Here is a 17,181-nt window from a genome sequence, read left to right on the forward strand (position 1 = left end):
TAGATTTAAGGGATGTGATTTTTAAAAGTACAGCCCCAGAAGGCAGAGCAGAATGTTATGCCAGATTGAACTCAAAAACTGAATCGCCTTAAAACACTCGATGTGACCTCAGTACAGAGATGTTATGGTGGTTTCATTTTAAGGATGTGTTCTGGTGTCACGCATGACATAATGAAGTGTCTGTACCTCCCACTTTCACTGCTGTGGCATAAAACATTCACACAACAGGTTAAATACACTGCATAAATGTTTCCATCATATATAGATATAGTTGGTCTAAGAAGTCTAATTTTCAAATAACATTTGATTCTGATAAATAATTGCTTAAAGTAAACCTAAGCAATTGATTTAAAGTGTAAACAGTGTTCTATTAGTGGCAAAACCATGTCAGTCCACTTGCACAAATTGGTGATGCGTACCCAAATGCAAAAAAACCTCTGAATATTTGAAATATGGATGATAATGGTAGTTGATGATGGGATGCTTTTTAATGGAGCTTATTTGTGAGTGCTATAATCAGTATTTAATTTCGACACATTATATAAGGAACAGAGTTAAGCAGCAAGGCAGAGCATTTGTCTATCAAAGTAAAGGAAGTACTGAAAATGTTGTTCTCAAGGATGTGGTTGCGAGCTACCATTAGGGACTCTGTAATTACTGTCCAATTACAAAACTCATGGCCTTGCATTTGCTCAATTTGTGGGGTCTTAATCTGGACGATTTTCATAAGAGGCCTTATGCATTGCACAGCTTTTCCTCATGAGCACAAACAAATACACAGTATACAGCTTTAATGTTGTATCTAAAGGTTATGCTGTCCACATTTACACAATCAGAGACATTTCTCAAGAAATTTTAGATAAAGAGTTTTGACTTAGAATTAAAAATACTATTAAAAAAAACAGTATAATTCTATCACTACACACGAATGTAACGCGCCTCAAATCAATGTAGATTGATATAAACTATTTGCTTTTCCTGACATATGTTCTGTTTTAATAAATGTAAATTAATACATTTATGTATTGCATACATCGTTTAATGTGTTTAAACTGCTACAGATGCTTTGTAAAAGTTAGCTGAAATTGAACAACAACACAAAGCCGTACCAACTAATTGATGAAACTTAATGAGGTGTATTGATTATTACATATTTAGGAAATAAGAATATTATTTACAGCTGAATGTTTATGTTCAAACATAGTTTCTTTTTCAGAGTGTACAGGCTTTTTTTCCATCAACCTTGGACATTGGAAACTCCTGTTTATAATAAATAATCAAGGAAAGTTATAGCATCTTTCATTTTAGCAAGTATAATTTGTGAAATTCCAACCATTTTAAAAAGGGTTAGACTGTCAAAAAATTGGGAAAGACTTAGGGGGAAAAATAAAGTACGCTACTACATCTTTGTCATCCTTAATGAATGATCCAAATGAAGTCTTATGTTTAAACATGGCTTTCGACATTCAAAGGCATTCAGTCTCCCAAACTCTCCCACAGAAATTTACTTCCATTATTTTGAGCTGTGAACTGCTGTAATCTCTATTATTTTGTTTAATGTTTGTACAACGAGTGCAGATATTACACTAGTGTATTATTTAAATGTATGCATTTGGCAGACACTTTTATCCAAAGTGACTTACAGAGCCCTTATTACAGGGACAATCCCCCTGGAGCAACCTGGAGTTAAGTGCCTTGCTCAAGGACACAATGGTGGTGGCTATGGGGATAGAACCAGCGACCTTCTGATTACAAGTTATGTGGTTTAGACCACTACACCACCACCACTCCATTATACCCCAAATATGTCAAATATCCTCTTCAGACCAACCAGAATAAGGGTATTTTTGTAACATCATTAGTGTTTGGTGTATAAGAGTCTATCAATATTTTATTTAGAAGAGAGAAATTATATAGTCTTATAGGCCTATAGTGGACAAAAATTGAATTGCTAGGTCATAGGATACAGATTGTATTTGTTCTCTATAGAGAATAACATGGCACCTATCCATCTGTTAAGCAAGCAACAGCAACAAGTGTAAACATTTATAAAAGTGTGATTTATTGGATCTGGTAATGCATAACAATATAAGCAGTCATCATAATCGTCCACGTTATTTATACACAACGCGGTTACAAAAGAAAGGATGAAAACGCAAACGGTTTCAGTAAACAAAATGTTTGTATAACAGAGATGTTTTCTCTTTGTTCTCTTAAATGCCCATTTGAGTTGAGTTTTAGAACACAACTTGTCTGGCGCAATTGAGGTCTTCGTTTTGCACAAGTTTCCACATTCTCAGGAGCTCGGCTGCACCGAGTTTGTGCACCACGATGAGGTTACGGAAGAAACACGGCTCTCGGTTCAAAGGGGTCACTTTGCGCTTTATGATCCCGAATGTTCTAAAGCCCAGATGCAGCTCAGGTGTGATCTTCAACCTCTGAAGACACATGCCCAAAAACACATCATCAATTGGATAAAGCTCTACGTTTTCAGAAACCACGAACAGCCTCTGAGCCACTTGAGATGACATGAGAAATCCTCCCCCACCCAAGTAAGGTGGATAAGGTTTATCATACAAATCTTTGGGAATGAAATATTTACTCTGACGGTTTCTGATCGGTTTGGCTTTGAAAATGGTGTCCCCAACAATTAGGTTCTCCACCTTCTCCTCCATCTTAAAACCAATCAGTTCCACGAGGTTTTTGGTGTGGACAAACACATCATCATCTCCTTTGAAGATGAAGGGGACTTTGCGGCAGTAGATGTTGAACCACTTGAGAAAATTCACCTCCTTTAAGGTAAGGTTGAAAAATGTGTCCATGAAGTCCCACTGCAATATGTCCCCATAGGTTCGGTCTTCATATCGAACCAGCGCTTGTAAATTTCGGGAGTCTTTGCCAGACGCTGGAGTGCCTAAGAGAAATAACGTTTTGATTCTCATGCCCTGGATTACCTGTTCTTTACCCCACGTCTTGCGCACTGCCTCTCTCCGGTCGTGTTCTTCAATAACCGATTTTACTACGACCAGAATATCCACGTCACCGCTACACTTCTCTGGGTGATTCAGCAGCATGGGGAAATATCTGCAATGTCTTTGGAGGACAAATGAGTGGAACCGTGGATTCAGATGGCGAAACCACTCTTGGGTTTTTAATGTGGAATTCTCTGCACAGTTAATACTATGCACGTCCCATGTTTTTGGCATGCGTTTGGCCACTCGTGCCAAGCCAGTCTCATTCTTCTGGGATGAATTTCCAACCACCCTTATGCTGTGACTTTTGAGTGACTGACATTTGGGGCCACATAACTTGGTTTTCAGCTCGACTTTGATATCCTTAATGTTCATATCCACCGTCATCAGTTTCTGAAGCATCAGCAAAGTGGCAAACACCAAAGTCAAGCTGACTGCTGTCCTCAGATTCTTTTTCTTTCTAAAGAGGAACTCCATAGCGCCTGATCAGTCCGTCTGAGTGGGCAGTAAATTCCTCATGAAAAGTGAACGCACTCGCCTGCTATTAATTTCCCAATAGTTCTGGTAATATAGAGTTTAGGGAATAATCCACGAGAGGTCATTTTGATAAAGCTGTAAAGAGAGCGTTTTCCTCCTCTCAGACAGTGACATATGTCGTCGCTTCATAAATTGTCGCATATCCTGCGCTCTTTCAGTTCCATCGTTGCACTGCTGAAATGGGAGGCAGTCATCCTCTAAAACAATCGGTCGTCTGCCCTCCTCTCTTCCACCCACACGAACTCGATCCACAACACCTACCTGTGACTGGCTCTCTGGTTACACATGACAGCTGTGCAAGCGTAGTAGGCCTATGAGGTGACATCAAGATGACATCAAGGGCTTGGATTTACTTAGGTATTCAAAGTTTGAACGTGTAAGTATAAGCACATTTTGCAATGAGATATGGCAGAAAAACTAAGTTTAAGACGTGTAACCTCACACAAACCCACAATTAGACGAAGTTTTAATATTTGGCGCCGCCGTGTGGTTAATCGCGATGTTTCTACCCTGTCTACGGATTGACAGCATACCTTTATAAAAAACATATGAAAAAAAAAAAAATTAAATAGTGTAAATGGGCAATGTGTGTTTGAGCTGTACATTTATTTAAATAATTGTTTATGGGATTACAAGGTAAAAAAACCAAATCAGGTTTACAGTGTTACGTTGTCATGGCAACCAAATTGTAAAACTGAATGTACATTTGAAGTCAGAAGTTTACATACACTTAGGTTTAAGTCATTAAAACAAATGTTTTAACCTCTCCACAGATTTCATTTTAGCAAACTATAGTTTTTGCTTTTGTATCTACTTTGTGCATGACACAAGTATTTTTTCCAGCAATTGTTTCACTTTAAATTGACTATCACAATTCCAATGGGTGAAGTTTACATACACATAGAAGCTTGGAAAATTCCAGAAGATTATGTCAAGCCTTTAGCCAGTTAGCTAATTGGAGTCAATTGGAGGTGTACCTGTAGAAGTACTTTAAGGCCTTTACCTTCACACTCAGTGCCTCTTTGGTTAACATCATGGGAAAATCGAAAGAAATCAGCAAAGACTTCAGAAAAAAAATTATAAACGCCATGGGACCCCACAGCCATAATACTGCTCAGGAAGGAGATGCATTTTTGGTACGAAAAGTGCAAATAAATCCCAGAACAACAGCAAAGGATCTTGTGAAGATGCTGGAGGAAACAGGTAGACAAGTATCTATATCCACAGTAAAACAAGTCCTATATCAACATAACCTGAAAGGCTCAGCAAGGAAGAAGCCACTGCTCCAAAACTGCCATAAAAAGCCAGACTACAGTTTGCAAGTGCACATGGGGACAAAGATCTTACTTTTTGGAGAAATGTCCTTTGGTCTTATGAAACAAAAATTGAACTGTTTGGCCATAATGACCATCATTATGTTTGGAGGAAAAAGGGTAAGGCTTGCAAGCCGAAAAACACCATTCCAACCGTGAAGCATGGGGGTGGCAGCATCATGTTGTGGGGTGCTTTGCTGCAGGAGGGACTGGTGCACTTCACAAAATAGATGGCATCATGTGGAAGGAATATTATGCGGATATATTGAAGCAAAATCTAAAGACATCAGCCAGAAAGTTAAAGCTCAGTCACAAATGGGACTTCCAAATGGACAATGACACCAAGCATACCTCCAAAGTTGTGTCAAAATGGCTTAAGGACAACAGAGTCAAGGTATTGGATGGCCACCATAAAGCCTTGACCTCAATCCGATTTTTTTTATGGGCAGAACTGAAAAGTGTGTGCGAGCAAGGAGGCCTACAAACCTGACTCCGTTACACCAATTCTGTCAGGAGGAATAGGTGAAAGTTCCCGCAACTTATTGTGAGAAGCTTGTGAAAGGCTACCCAAAATGTTTGACCAAAGTTAAACCATTTTAAGGCAATGCTACCAAATACCAACAGTGTGTATGAAAATATCTGACCCACTGGGAATGTGATGAAAGAAATAAAAGCTGAAATAAATAATTCTCTCTACTATTATTCTGACATTTCACATTCTTTTTTTTATTTCTCCCCAATTTGGAAAGCCCAATTTCCAATGCGCTCTAAGTCCTCATGGAGGCTTAGTCACTTGCCTCAGTCCGGGTGGCAGAGGATGAATCTCAGTTGCCTCCGTGTCTGAGACCGGCAACCCACGCATCTTTTTACATGGCTTAGCAAGTGTGGAGGCTTCACACTATTCTCCGTGGCATCGACGCATAATTCACCACGTGTCCCACTGAGAGCAAACCACGTTATAGCGAGGAGGTTACCCCATGTGAATCTACCCTACCTTACAACCGGGCCAATTTGTTTGCTTAGGAGACCTGTCTGGATTCACTCTGCATGCCCTGAATTAGAAATCGTGACTCCAGGGTTGGTAGTCAGTGTCTTTACTCGCTGAGCTACTCGGGCCCCCACGACATTTCACATTCTTGAAATAAAGTATTGATACTAACTGAAGTCAGGGAATTTTTTCTATGATTAAATGTCAGGAATTGTGAAAAACTGAGTTTAAATGTATTTGGCGAAGGTGTATGTAAACTTCTGACTTCCAGCTGTGCACAGGAAAGGTTAATGAGTGATTTTATCACATTTAAATAATGTTAACATGCATATTGTTTACATCTTGTGGCTTTTGAAACAGTGAGTATTTTAACCTTTACAGATTGGCCCATTGTTAGTGTCTCACTGAAACCCAGATTTGTAATGTTTTATTTTTATTTTATTAAGATGAAAATTTTTGGGTAATCAACATTATGCTGTCGATTGAATTATGGTGAACCTGGATTATTAAAATCAAGTGGTAATTTAAATTATCCTTAAAACATCTATTAAGATTGCCATATGTTATATTTGTTAAATTAGTGTAACACATTTTGTAAATGCAGGAATAATTGCCCTCTGAAAAAAGATAAATGCAGTATTTAGATATAGTATCATTTTGCTCATAACATAGGCGTGAAGTTTATTATGAACCTCAAAATGTATTCACAACACAGGCGGTCAACTAAAACATTAATCAAAAAAGAGGCAAATAGGCTAAATTAATTTGTATGTCTTATTCATGCTAAATAAAATCAGAATATGATCAAGAGAATCAAGATCAAGACAATTTGAAATCATATTCTTTTCATTGCATGTAAATACACTGCATTGTGCATTGTGTGAAACGTAAAAAAACAAACAAAAAAACCCAACAACATTGCATTACCTGCTGAACTGCCCTACACTGCCATTTAATTGTTATCATTTAAGCATATAATAACCCATAATTCTTTTTAAGTGACTTGTTATGCTGCCCTAATTTACTGGTACCTTTACTGGTATATTTACTAAAGTGGGACAGATGAAAACTGATTCCTAAATTAATCATTATGTGTACATAATGTTTACAAACAACACACACACTGGGAATTTCCTGGGATTTCATGGTTTCACAAGGTGTCTCAACAATTTACTAAAAATGGTGAAACTGAATAAAACGAGAGGGATGAAATTTTTTTAAAATTGGTCACCCTAGTAGGCCTATAGTCAAATAGAATACGGTAGCTTATACACTTACTCTTTGGTCCCACTTCTAATATTCTTGAAGTAGGCTACAAGCAGCGTGTATTACTTCTAGCACAGATGCATGTCATAAATGTAGGTTGGACTTGTTTACATAAAATCCTTGTCACATTAGTCATGTACACACGGTGTATGACTAATTCTACAATATTTATCTTACGTCTAATTTTAATCCCCCATCGTTCAAACGGCCGAACCGCTATAAAAGAGACCGGTTATAACACAAAAATAATTATTTGCAAACAGACTAATACTAATTGCTAGGTATCAGCCGCCTCCTTTGAAAAGTCTAGACTCTAGAACATGTTTCAACTCCCATTTTGAAATGTATGACGTTGATTATCGGATGTGGGCGGAGCTTTGGCGTTCACCGGGAGATAAACACTCGCAGGGTTCCAAATTCGGTTTCAGACGTCGGAACTTTCAATGAAGGCGAATAAGGTAAGATGCCTTGATTCTGATCTTTTCTTTCTGAAAAGATGTAAGATAATTTTTTTTTGCCGTAGAAATGTATGGTTGTATGATAAGCGTACACGATCAGTTTTAATTTTACTTAGACGTTCGTGGAGATCATCTTGAGCTTACAATTTAAATTTCTTTCGTTTATGCGTTTTTAATGTGTGTTTGTGCTAAACCAACGTTAGTTTACTCCTTTGGCGCGTAGACTATCAGTTTAGCATGGAGCACGTGCGGTTTAGTATGCCAAGATAGGAATTGAGTTAAGTTGTTTTCCAGGGGTGGCTTTGTGTTAAACATACAGCTCGACTGCAGCAAACTTGTCGTTCACGGTTGAACGGATATATTATTGATCACGTGTTAGATAATTTTGTCATCCAATGTATCTAACATCACGGAAGATCGTTCATTATGAAACTTAAGTGAGACTGTTCTTGTTTCAGACTGTCGCTGAAAGCCACAGACGGCTTGGGTACGACGCTGTCTCTTTAAACACTCCCGATGAGAAAAGTTCATTCAAGGTCAGTGTCATCTAACCCACCATCCCCCTCCCCACAGTTTCCGTCTGTCAGCTACAGTAAAGCGCTACATTGAAACCATGCTTGTCTCGATGCGTGTGATACATCTGGGACCGCGCTGATATTTCATACCGGTTCTTGTTTCCACAGCGAGCGGAGAGGAGTAGAGTTCTGCGTGGTTTGGTGCAGAGATCAGTGTCTGGTATCGTGAGCGCAAGCGGAACGCGGCATATGGCTGGCGACGGCGGGCAGGCCAAACGTCTCCCAAAAAGACCGTTTCACAGCGAGGGAGACGAAAACTCGAGCGCGACAATGAATGAAAACGTCAAAATTCACTCTGGGAAACAGACTCCGTCCGAAGCTCATGGCGGGAAGGAGAACTCTGCTTTTAATTCTACCTGTTTGACGTACTGCCACACGAGCGGACCTGCAGAGGCGAAGATGAACCAGACGGTCATTCACGGCTCGCGAGTGGACCCGAGCATATTCTTCGACGAGGACAGCAATCACATTTTCCCCGTGGAGCAATTCTTTGGGAACCTGGATGTTGTTGAGGTATGTCTAAACGGGTTCTGTAGCAGGTGCCCAACTGCCCATGTTTTGACTAGGCGCTAGTGCAGAACTGCAGTTAGAACGGCACTAGATTTTAAATATCTGTCCCTGGCCCATGCAGGCTGTGCAGTTTGATGACCCTTTGCCCCAGTAATATAACTGTTCTAGTAAGTTTTCCAGATAAATAACATGCAGCCAGATGGCTTTGTTTGCACACATTAATCCAAAAATATCGAGGTTAATACAAGGCCATGCAAGATTATTAGACTGATGCTTAGTAGGGGGTCAAACCACAGCAAATGCCTGGTTGATCTCATAATGCGCACACCATATAACCAAGTGCATTAATGCAATGTAGTGAAATATCAGTTAAAGGAATATATAAAATAAAGAAGTTTTAACTTTTTGTTGTTAAATACCCTGACCTGCTTTGTTTCAGGATTACCCACGCAGAACCCCAGGCAGCAAGAGAATTAGTCGGAGAGAATACCGGAGAATGCATTATTATGCCAAAGAGGACAGTGAAGACGAGCAGCTATGAAAACACTAATCACTAAATTACACCATGCATGCCACAGTCTTGAGCCTGTATCAGTTGGCCAAATCTACTTCACTTCAGGGAAGGAGTTGTATGTGGTTTAAATGGGCATGATTAGTCAAGTGCACTTTTTTATTAATGCCATAAGCCTTCTCAATGAATGTTTAATTGGCCCAATCTACCCAAGTAAATAGAATGCACTGTGTTGGCAAGGAATTCTGTGTACTGCTGATACAATGATCGACATATCATAGTCTTAATGCAATTTTATAAAAAGCACAATATTTTTAATGGTTAAAAAATGGTATGTTAATGGTGAAACGTTATATTAGTCCATCCCTAATCATAAACCTCAGAACATTACACTTGTGCTATACTAGTATATGGCTAAAGAAATGTACAGAAAGATGGACTTTCTGCCAGACTTGTGCCTAAGACCATTATTGTTCAGTCATGTGACTGGAGTTTGTGCTTACAGACAGTTAAATAGGATGGAAAACACAGAGTAATCCGTAGTGGAGTTCATCCTGCACTGCTGGCCAACACCGTGGGTTTCTACCATTAGTCCTACTGATGAGCTCTGAAATCAACAAATAAAACCAATATTAAGCATAGTATATTTAGTCAAGTGCCTCAAGTTGGACATGCTTGCTGTTCAGACTTTTAATGCAATTTGAGCATTAGCTTGTACATTCTTAAATCTCTGAATTTGGCACTTTTTACATTTCTCTGTTGAGAATGAATGGATTTGTTTTGGAAAAACAGACTTGATATTTAAGATTTGGTGCTGTATAATTGAAAACGAAAGCATGTAACTGTTTTGAAAGCCTTTATTTTGTTCTTTTGGAATGTGTATAGATTTGTATTGGTTAGAATCTCAAATTAAGACAATTGTCCAGTTTGTCACAAGGTTCTTAAGGCAAGATGTGGAAATCTGTCATATTAAATAAAAAATACGGCTACAAATGTTATGCATGTGGCTCCACCAGGAATATGATTTGTTTGTATTGTGAACCTCAATTTGTCAAGAGATTATTTGTATGATTTGATTTTATTAGACCAGATTTGCACCACTTTTTCTGGTAAAAAAATGTAACCTTTTAAAATGTAGTTTCTAAGCTTTTATGTACATTGTATTAGGCAAAAATTGTAGACCGTGTGATTTTGATTTTTTATATTTTTCTATTAATGTGATGTATCTTCAAGTGCTAACATTTGCTACGTAATGCCTTGTATGTACATGATATGTACATTTTATCTACTTTTTAATGTCAAATCTTAAGTGTATCTCATCAAACGCTACACTATCTGTCCAGAGAAAATAAACCACATTAACTATGGAAACAATAACATTTGTGTGTTTAAAAAAAATTCAAACCGTGCTTAATTTCTTCCCCTTAGAACTGAACAATTTAGAGTTGCAAGTTTATTTTTGTGCATGCATTAAGAAACCTACTTCAAGACAGTTTTTCTTTTTGTTGTTGTTGATGAAAGTACAACTAACATTTGCTGTACAAGACATCCAGTTCCCACACATGCTCCCAATAGCTAATGCATGATGGCTAAATGAGTGGCTTCATAACGTAAACGTATACAGGAAAGACACAGATAAAAACAAGTCACTCCGCAAACATTTTTAGTTCTGTAAATAAACCAATACAAATCTGAATATACAAATATAAAATCACTATCTACTAAGAGAAATGTTGCAAAAATATATATGGAACAATGCGTAATATAGCCAAACGATAATATAAAGATACAAATCCCTGAGTAGGCTCCGAACATGTGATTCACCAAAGCTGAAACATTCATTCATACTAGGCTGCATATTCCATAAGAGGATTTTGTATATCCTGTTCATTTTACAGTCCTTTTGACCCGTTTGTAGATTTTTCTGGAGTCACAGCTGAGCTCATGGGCCCCTTATGGCAAACTATGTGAACCAGTTTGAGATTCTCTTGTGTAAACAGCAGTTTGTAGAAATAATCCAGATTTTTTTACCCTTCAGTGCCTCTGCGAGAGTTGGAATGACAGTTCTCCTATTTTCTATCCTGAAAAGAAAGATCAGCCTCATTTAACTGGTCAAACACAAGATCATGACAAACCTAAAGTAACGCTTAATTCAAACTTTGATTTTGATTTCAGAATGTTGTAACTAAACCCCTGTCCCTACTGTATATAACTTATGAATTATGAATTACCAGAGGTGCTTAATGCTGATATTTTGCTGACAATACTCACAGGTGGTCTAGATTCCAGGTGCTGAAGAGGATTCTGCTCTTGCAGTTCCCATACAGGTTTGAGGGGAGAAATGCGCACTCGTTCTTATCAATTTGGCACCATGTGGGAGCAAAAGTTATTTATAGCTTATACAATAAAATAAATTTACCACTGGGACAAAAACAAATGCTGACATCTAAACATATAGCCCAGCAAGAATGCTAAATGCTTTTAAGTTTTAAAAAGTACTACTACTTGTATATTTTAGCTTCATTGTTTATTTTACTTGAAAAGTGGAAAAAATCTTGTCTATACAGTATATGATTTCATATTCAATTAGAAATGTGAGATATGAGAGTGAATGTAACATGCGACTTGGCATGAGAACCAGCCCTTTTCAGTGCAGAGTCTGCAAACCTCATTCTCTGACCTGACAAAATAGGCACCATGGTACCGTGCAGACTTCAATTTCTCAGCCAGGATCTCTACTACCTTTCTGTATTCATTTTTTGCCTTTGCATTCTGAATAGTCTGGGTATATCCATCAACCTACAGATCACAAGAATATACAAAGCAAATATATACATGAAAAAAAAACAACAACAACAAAAAAAACACTAACTTTACAGAATACTAAATATTTTAAGAGTATCATCCAATGCAGAGCTGAGTGCAGAATGTCACACTTCTTTTAAATATCCCTGAATTCTGCTCCCTCAGTTATATTTAATGTAAGCAGACTTGGTCTATAACCGGACATCAATACCTGAGGTTAAAGAAAAGTGAGAAAATGTGCACACACAATAGAACACATTTTAGTACTGTACATCCAATATATAAAGACATTTACTATAACATCCTGACTCAGTTTTGCAGTGGGTTGCATTCAAGGGATTGTTCACCCAAAAATGAAAATGTTCTCATCATTTACTCACCTTCATGCCATCCCAGATGTGTATGACTTTCTTCTGCAGAATACAAACAAATATTTTTAAAAGAACATTACAGCTCTGTAGGTCCTTACAATGTAAGTGAAAGGTGACCAGAACTTTTAAGGTCCAAAATGGAAATAAAGGCAGCATCAAAGTAATCCGGAAGTCTGAAAGTGTAAATGTATAAAAGATTTACAATGACCTATCATATCACTTCAGAAGATTTGAATTAAATGACTGGGGTCATATGGATTACTTTTATGCTGCCTTTATGCCCTTTTTGCACCTTCAGAGTTCTGGTCACCATTTGCTTGCATTGTAAGGACAAACAGAGCAGATATATTCTTCTAAACATCTTCATTTGTGTTTTGTAAAAGAAAGAAAGTCACACATCTGATGGCATGAGGGTGAGGAAATGATGAGAGAATTGTCATTTTTGAGTGAACTATCCCTTTCAGATAAAACCTAAGAGGTGGACTTCAACACTAGTTGTATATTCATTTAACACTATACACTTGATCATAAAAAGCTGAATCTCACAAACCATGTCAACATCTCAAGTGAAATATTTCACTCCAAAAAGAAAAATAAGATATATTTCTGTAAGACTTTACCATAACGTTCCATTAGTTAATATTAGTAACTAGTTTAGTTAACATGAACTAATAATGAACAATACTTTTACAGCATTTATTAACCTTGGTTAATTTCAACATATACTTATACATTGTTAAAATGTGTATGTTAATGTTAAGTTTCTACGAACGAACATGAAATAACAATGAACAATTGTATTTTTAACTAATATTAACAAGATTTATAAATGCTGTGTAAAATATATAGTTCATTATTAGTTCATGATACATCATGCATTAACTAATGTGAACATATAGAACCTTTTTGTAACATGCTAAAGAAATTTCACATAATTAGGAGATTTTTGCACAGACATTATTATAATTAATTGTGAAAACTCTTTCTTTTTTCCTGAACCAAAAAAACCAAAACGTCTTAACAGCTTTTGTTCTTCAGTGAGATCCTCTTAGTTATAAAGAAGGAAAGCACATGGAAGCAGCTTTTAGCATCCAAAGTCTTTATTATAGAAAAAAGTCATCAAAGAGCCTTACTACTATTACACCAACAGTCTCAACTCCTGCTTATGTTCTTTCCCTTTGTCACTTACCTTCAAACCAGTCCTTATCTTCTTCTCTGTTCTCCACTTCTGAATTGTCCTTCAAATTCCTCAGAAAATCACCCAGTATTCTGTGCCATTTGGGAGACTGTTCATCTGAGGCAAGATCCTTGCTGCACTGATCTGAGTCAGTGTGTGTGTCCAAACCCAGGACTTGATTTATTTAATAAGCAACTGCAGGGAATGAAGTGCCATGTGGACATTTCAGAATGGTATATGTAAAAATGAAGTTAGAATAATAAAAAAAAGCTTGTGTTGATTGTTTATTGTTACTATTTTATCATAATCACATATCATATTCGGCAGCTGAGGAAGTTCAACCTGCCACAGAAGCTGCTGACACAGTTCTACTTGGCCGTCATAGAGTCTGTCCTGTGCACATCTATAACTGTCTGGTTTGGTTCAGCCACCAAATCAGACAGAAGGAAACTACAATGGAAAAACTAAAGAAAATGAAATCAAAAATCCTTCTGTACGTGAGAACACTTGGCAATAAAGCTCATTCTGATAATAGGGTACAATAGGGTAAAAGGCTCCATTGATTTTATTTTCTCCCAAAATACTAAATAACAACATAAACAAACACGGCACTTTCCTATACACCTGTTTGTCACTATACACTGAAAAATGTTCCATAAGATCTTTGCATGTAGTGTCTATAGGTTGATTTTTATGCAATTTTGATCTAATTGTTATTATTTTTTTTAAATGGCGCAAATGCATGTAGCTAATGAAAATCCCTGAAACTAACATGTCTTTTGAGACAAAATACTTTTTTTATTTTTTTTTTAATGTATTTATCATTTTCTGTTTTGATTAAGGTCATTAAATCAAAAATGTTTCAATAACTGAGGAAATGTGAGGCTAAATGCCCCTATTAAACAGTGGAGTGAATATATTTGTTATGGCATTTTTTCAAAGTGAGCTCACAGTAACTGATTCAAACATTATAGAGATTACTTTGTTTATAGGATACTTGAGATGTAACAAAATGGCAAATGTGTCTGAAATTAACAGGAAATGGTTGTAAAGTAGTTATTTTGAGTAAGCAATGGCATCATTTTAATTTGTTACTCAAAAAAGTATTTTGGTGCCTCAAAATTATTTGCATTAGTTGGAAATATGTTGCACTATAACTACTGCCCTTATTTCTAAACAATATCATTTTAAACTCCCTAAGGGGAAGTCATTCACCACTTGTATATTTATTTTATTCTTTACTGAATTTGAATCGAAACAACCTTGTGTTATTTCTTTTCACACAAATTATGTGGCTCCATCAATTTTCAATAATAAAAAAAATACATCGATTTTTATTTTTACCTTGATACATTTTGTGACCAGAATAAAAGTCAAAATGTCCTTAAGGGGTGCCTTTAGCCCCGTTGTACCCTATCTTTGTTTACTGCTTCCAGACATAGTTTCACAATCAAATACCTATTTTCCGTCAATGAGATACACTACTCACATCCAATCCAGCTCAGTTCTATATTATCGGGAAGATTTGGGAAATATTCTTCGGTTACTATTGTCCCATCCTTGTATAAGCAGATCTGAACACCTGGAGTGGATATCTTTTGACAAAAATACACACTCTAGTGTCTTACTGCAGGATCACAACACATTAGGCCTATACGTCGTCTCTCACGTCACTTAAACTTAACGAAAATGTTTTGTACCTTTAACAAATTACATCCATTTTTAAGCAGCTCTTTTAAGGTAATCGCCGCAATTAAGTATGTTTTTGCCAGGTTTACACTTCTTATCTTAACCAGCTTAGGCTTTGTTATTTTGTTCATATTTAGTTTTCGGCACTGTTAAGTTTCTCCTTCGCCACGAGACTGAGTGAGCGATCAAAAACAACAAAGAGACGTGCGTTGTCACCTTGAGGATAGAGTACAAAATTTTAATAACACAGGCTGTGTCTCGTTTCGAAGGCTGCATGCTAGGTAGGACGCGTCCTTTGAAGGCTACAGTGTAGCTACCGAGTGTCCTCCTTTAATCAAGTCTTGTTTAAACGAAACGGCCTCCGTAGGACGAACCGAAACGAAACGGATGCTATGACAGCATGCCACACTATGGAATGATATTCCGGACATTATTCAAAAGGAATTGCAAATTGTATTTGCAATTGCGTTTTCAATTTGTGGATGCATAAAATGTGACATAATCCAAACGCAATTGCAAATCGCGCATTACCGTTTGCATTTTCGTTTAAGCGAACGCACAGTGACTGCCAGATTTCAAATGGAAAAGCAAAGTCCGTTTGCAACTGTGTTTCCCATATCTTACGAGTTTTGGCCCTGTCATATTTAAATAGCAATTTCAATTACCACATCTGCTTTTTCACTTTCTCAGCGTTGCGTATGTAGCCAGCCAAAACTCAAATGGAATACTAATTCCCTAAAGGTGCGTACACACTGCCAGCGACATCGCGCGCGACAGCGACTCAATACCATTCATTTTCAATGCGAGCACAGCGACTTCCGGCGACACGAGCTGTCGCGACCGTTGCCGCTAGATGTGGGCGTGTCCAGCGACGCGACAAAGTTGAGAAAAGTTCAACTTTGGAGCGACTAACGGAAGCGACAGCCAATAGGAGAGACGACGGGAGAGCTCACGTGATCCTTCTCTCTCTCTCTCTCTCTCTCTCTCTCTCTCCTGCAGTAACGGAAAGATGGATGAAAGGCTAATTCTTGCTGTTAGAAATTTTCCAGTGCTCTATGATATGTCTCTTCCCACGTACAAGGACATTTTAAAGAAAAATACTGCGTGGAAAGGTGTATCTGAGATCGCGGGGATTTTATGGACCCAGACAGACCGACATTTGCATTTTCGCCGCAGATAAACAGCCACTCTGGCAAACAGCACGACTTGTTTCTCATTCATCTTTGATATAAAGCATTTTATGTACTGATCCCATTTATATTTAGTCTTTTCTCTCCAAAATGTTTGTTTTTAGTGGCAAGAAAAGAGATTCGCTGTCAACAGCAATGGAATGACATCCGTGAATGTCATTTATAAACGTTACTAGGCAACCAGTAGTGGGAACACCCACTAGCGACTTCACCGCCAGCCACTGGCGACCTGCAGCGATAAAGTCACTGGCAGTGTGTACGCAGCTTTAGTATTTCCATTTCCGATGCCTTACACAGAAACCTGTCAATCAGGGTCAAGGGTGGGATTATGCTATGGGGCGTGTTTGTCTTGGGAAGTGACATCACTCACAGTCTATCAGGATCAATAATTAGCACTGCACTTTATTCATCTATAATCTCACACTGGACTGTCAACATATTCTCCTCAATATACTACTTCATATATATATATATTCATATACTCCTACTTATTGTATTGTATATTGTGTGTATTGTTTACTGTACATTGTATATAATTATTGTGTTGTGTATGTGTACATTTGATATGTAAATTGTGTTGTGTAAATATGTTGTTTATTGTAATTGGTATATGTCTCGTCACTGTCATTACTGCTATGTTGCTCGGAACTGCACACAAGAATTTCACCTACTGTTGCACTTGTGTACATGGTAGTGTGACAATAAAGTGATTTGATTTGATTTGATAAACCGGCGTCTGTTCAGGGCATCACCTCTTGACCGTCGACTGTGAGTGACGTCACTTCCCAAGACAAACACGCCCCATAGCATAATCCCACC

The 17,181-nt window shown here is 37.6% G+C and overlaps 2 protein-coding genes and 1 long non-coding RNA gene across 3 annotated transcripts; 1 reads left to right on the forward strand and 2 right to left on the reverse strand.

Moving 5' to 3' along the window:
- Positions 1–2,064: 2,064 nt before the first annotated feature.
- Positions 2,065–3,666, reverse strand: LOC127630817 (UDP-GlcNAc:betaGal beta-1,3-N-acetylglucosaminyltransferase 7-like). The gene has a single exon (XM_052108623.1). The coding sequence runs from the start codon at positions 3,447–3,449 to the stop codon at positions 2,238–2,240; it is 1,212 nt and encodes a 403-aa protein (XP_051964583.1). The 5' UTR covers positions 3,450–3,666; the 3' UTR covers positions 2,065–2,237.
- Positions 3,667–7,447: 3,781 nt separating this feature from the next.
- LOC127630823 (UPF0688 protein C1orf174 homolog) lies at positions 7,448–11,915 on the forward strand. Its single transcript, XM_052108629.1, has 4 exons — positions 7,448–7,534; positions 7,993–8,070; positions 8,218–8,622; positions 9,059–11,915. Exons 1-4 carry the CDS (start codon positions 7,520–7,522, stop codon positions 9,158–9,160), a joined length of 600 nt encoding a protein of 199 aa, XP_051964589.1. The 5' UTR covers positions 7,448–7,519; the 3' UTR covers positions 9,161–11,915.
- Positions 11,068–15,531, reverse strand: LOC127630825 (uncharacterized). The gene is made up of 3 exons (XR_007968901.1): positions 13,496–15,531; positions 11,402–11,929; positions 11,068–11,211 (listed from the first exon to the last, which is right to left on the reverse strand). It is a non-coding gene; the product is annotated as an uncharacterized LOC127630825 (long non-coding RNA).
- Positions 15,532–17,181: the final 1,650 nt, after the last annotated feature.

Source organism: Xyrauchen texanus, chromosome 37 (assembly GCF_025860055.1).
Source record: "Xyrauchen texanus isolate HMW12.3.18 chromosome 37, RBS_HiC_50CHRs, whole genome shotgun sequence".
Taxonomy (NCBI): domain Eukaryota; kingdom Metazoa; phylum Chordata; class Actinopteri; order Cypriniformes; family Catostomidae; genus Xyrauchen; species Xyrauchen texanus.

Coding starts and splice junctions, on each gene's coding strand:
- LOC127630817 (XM_052108623.1), bottom strand. CDS start 3,449: ATGGAGTTCCTCTTTAGAAAGAAAAAGAATCTGAGGACAGCAGTCAGC.
- LOC127630823 (XM_052108629.1), top strand. Junction 8,071..8,217: donor ATGAGAAAAGTTCATTCAAG/GTCAGTGTCATC, acceptor TTGTTTCCACAG/CGAGCGGAGAGGAGTAGAGT. Junction 8,623..9,058: donor GGAACCTGGATGTTGTTGAG/GTATGTCTAAAC, acceptor GCTTTGTTTCAG/GATTACCCACGCAGAACCCC.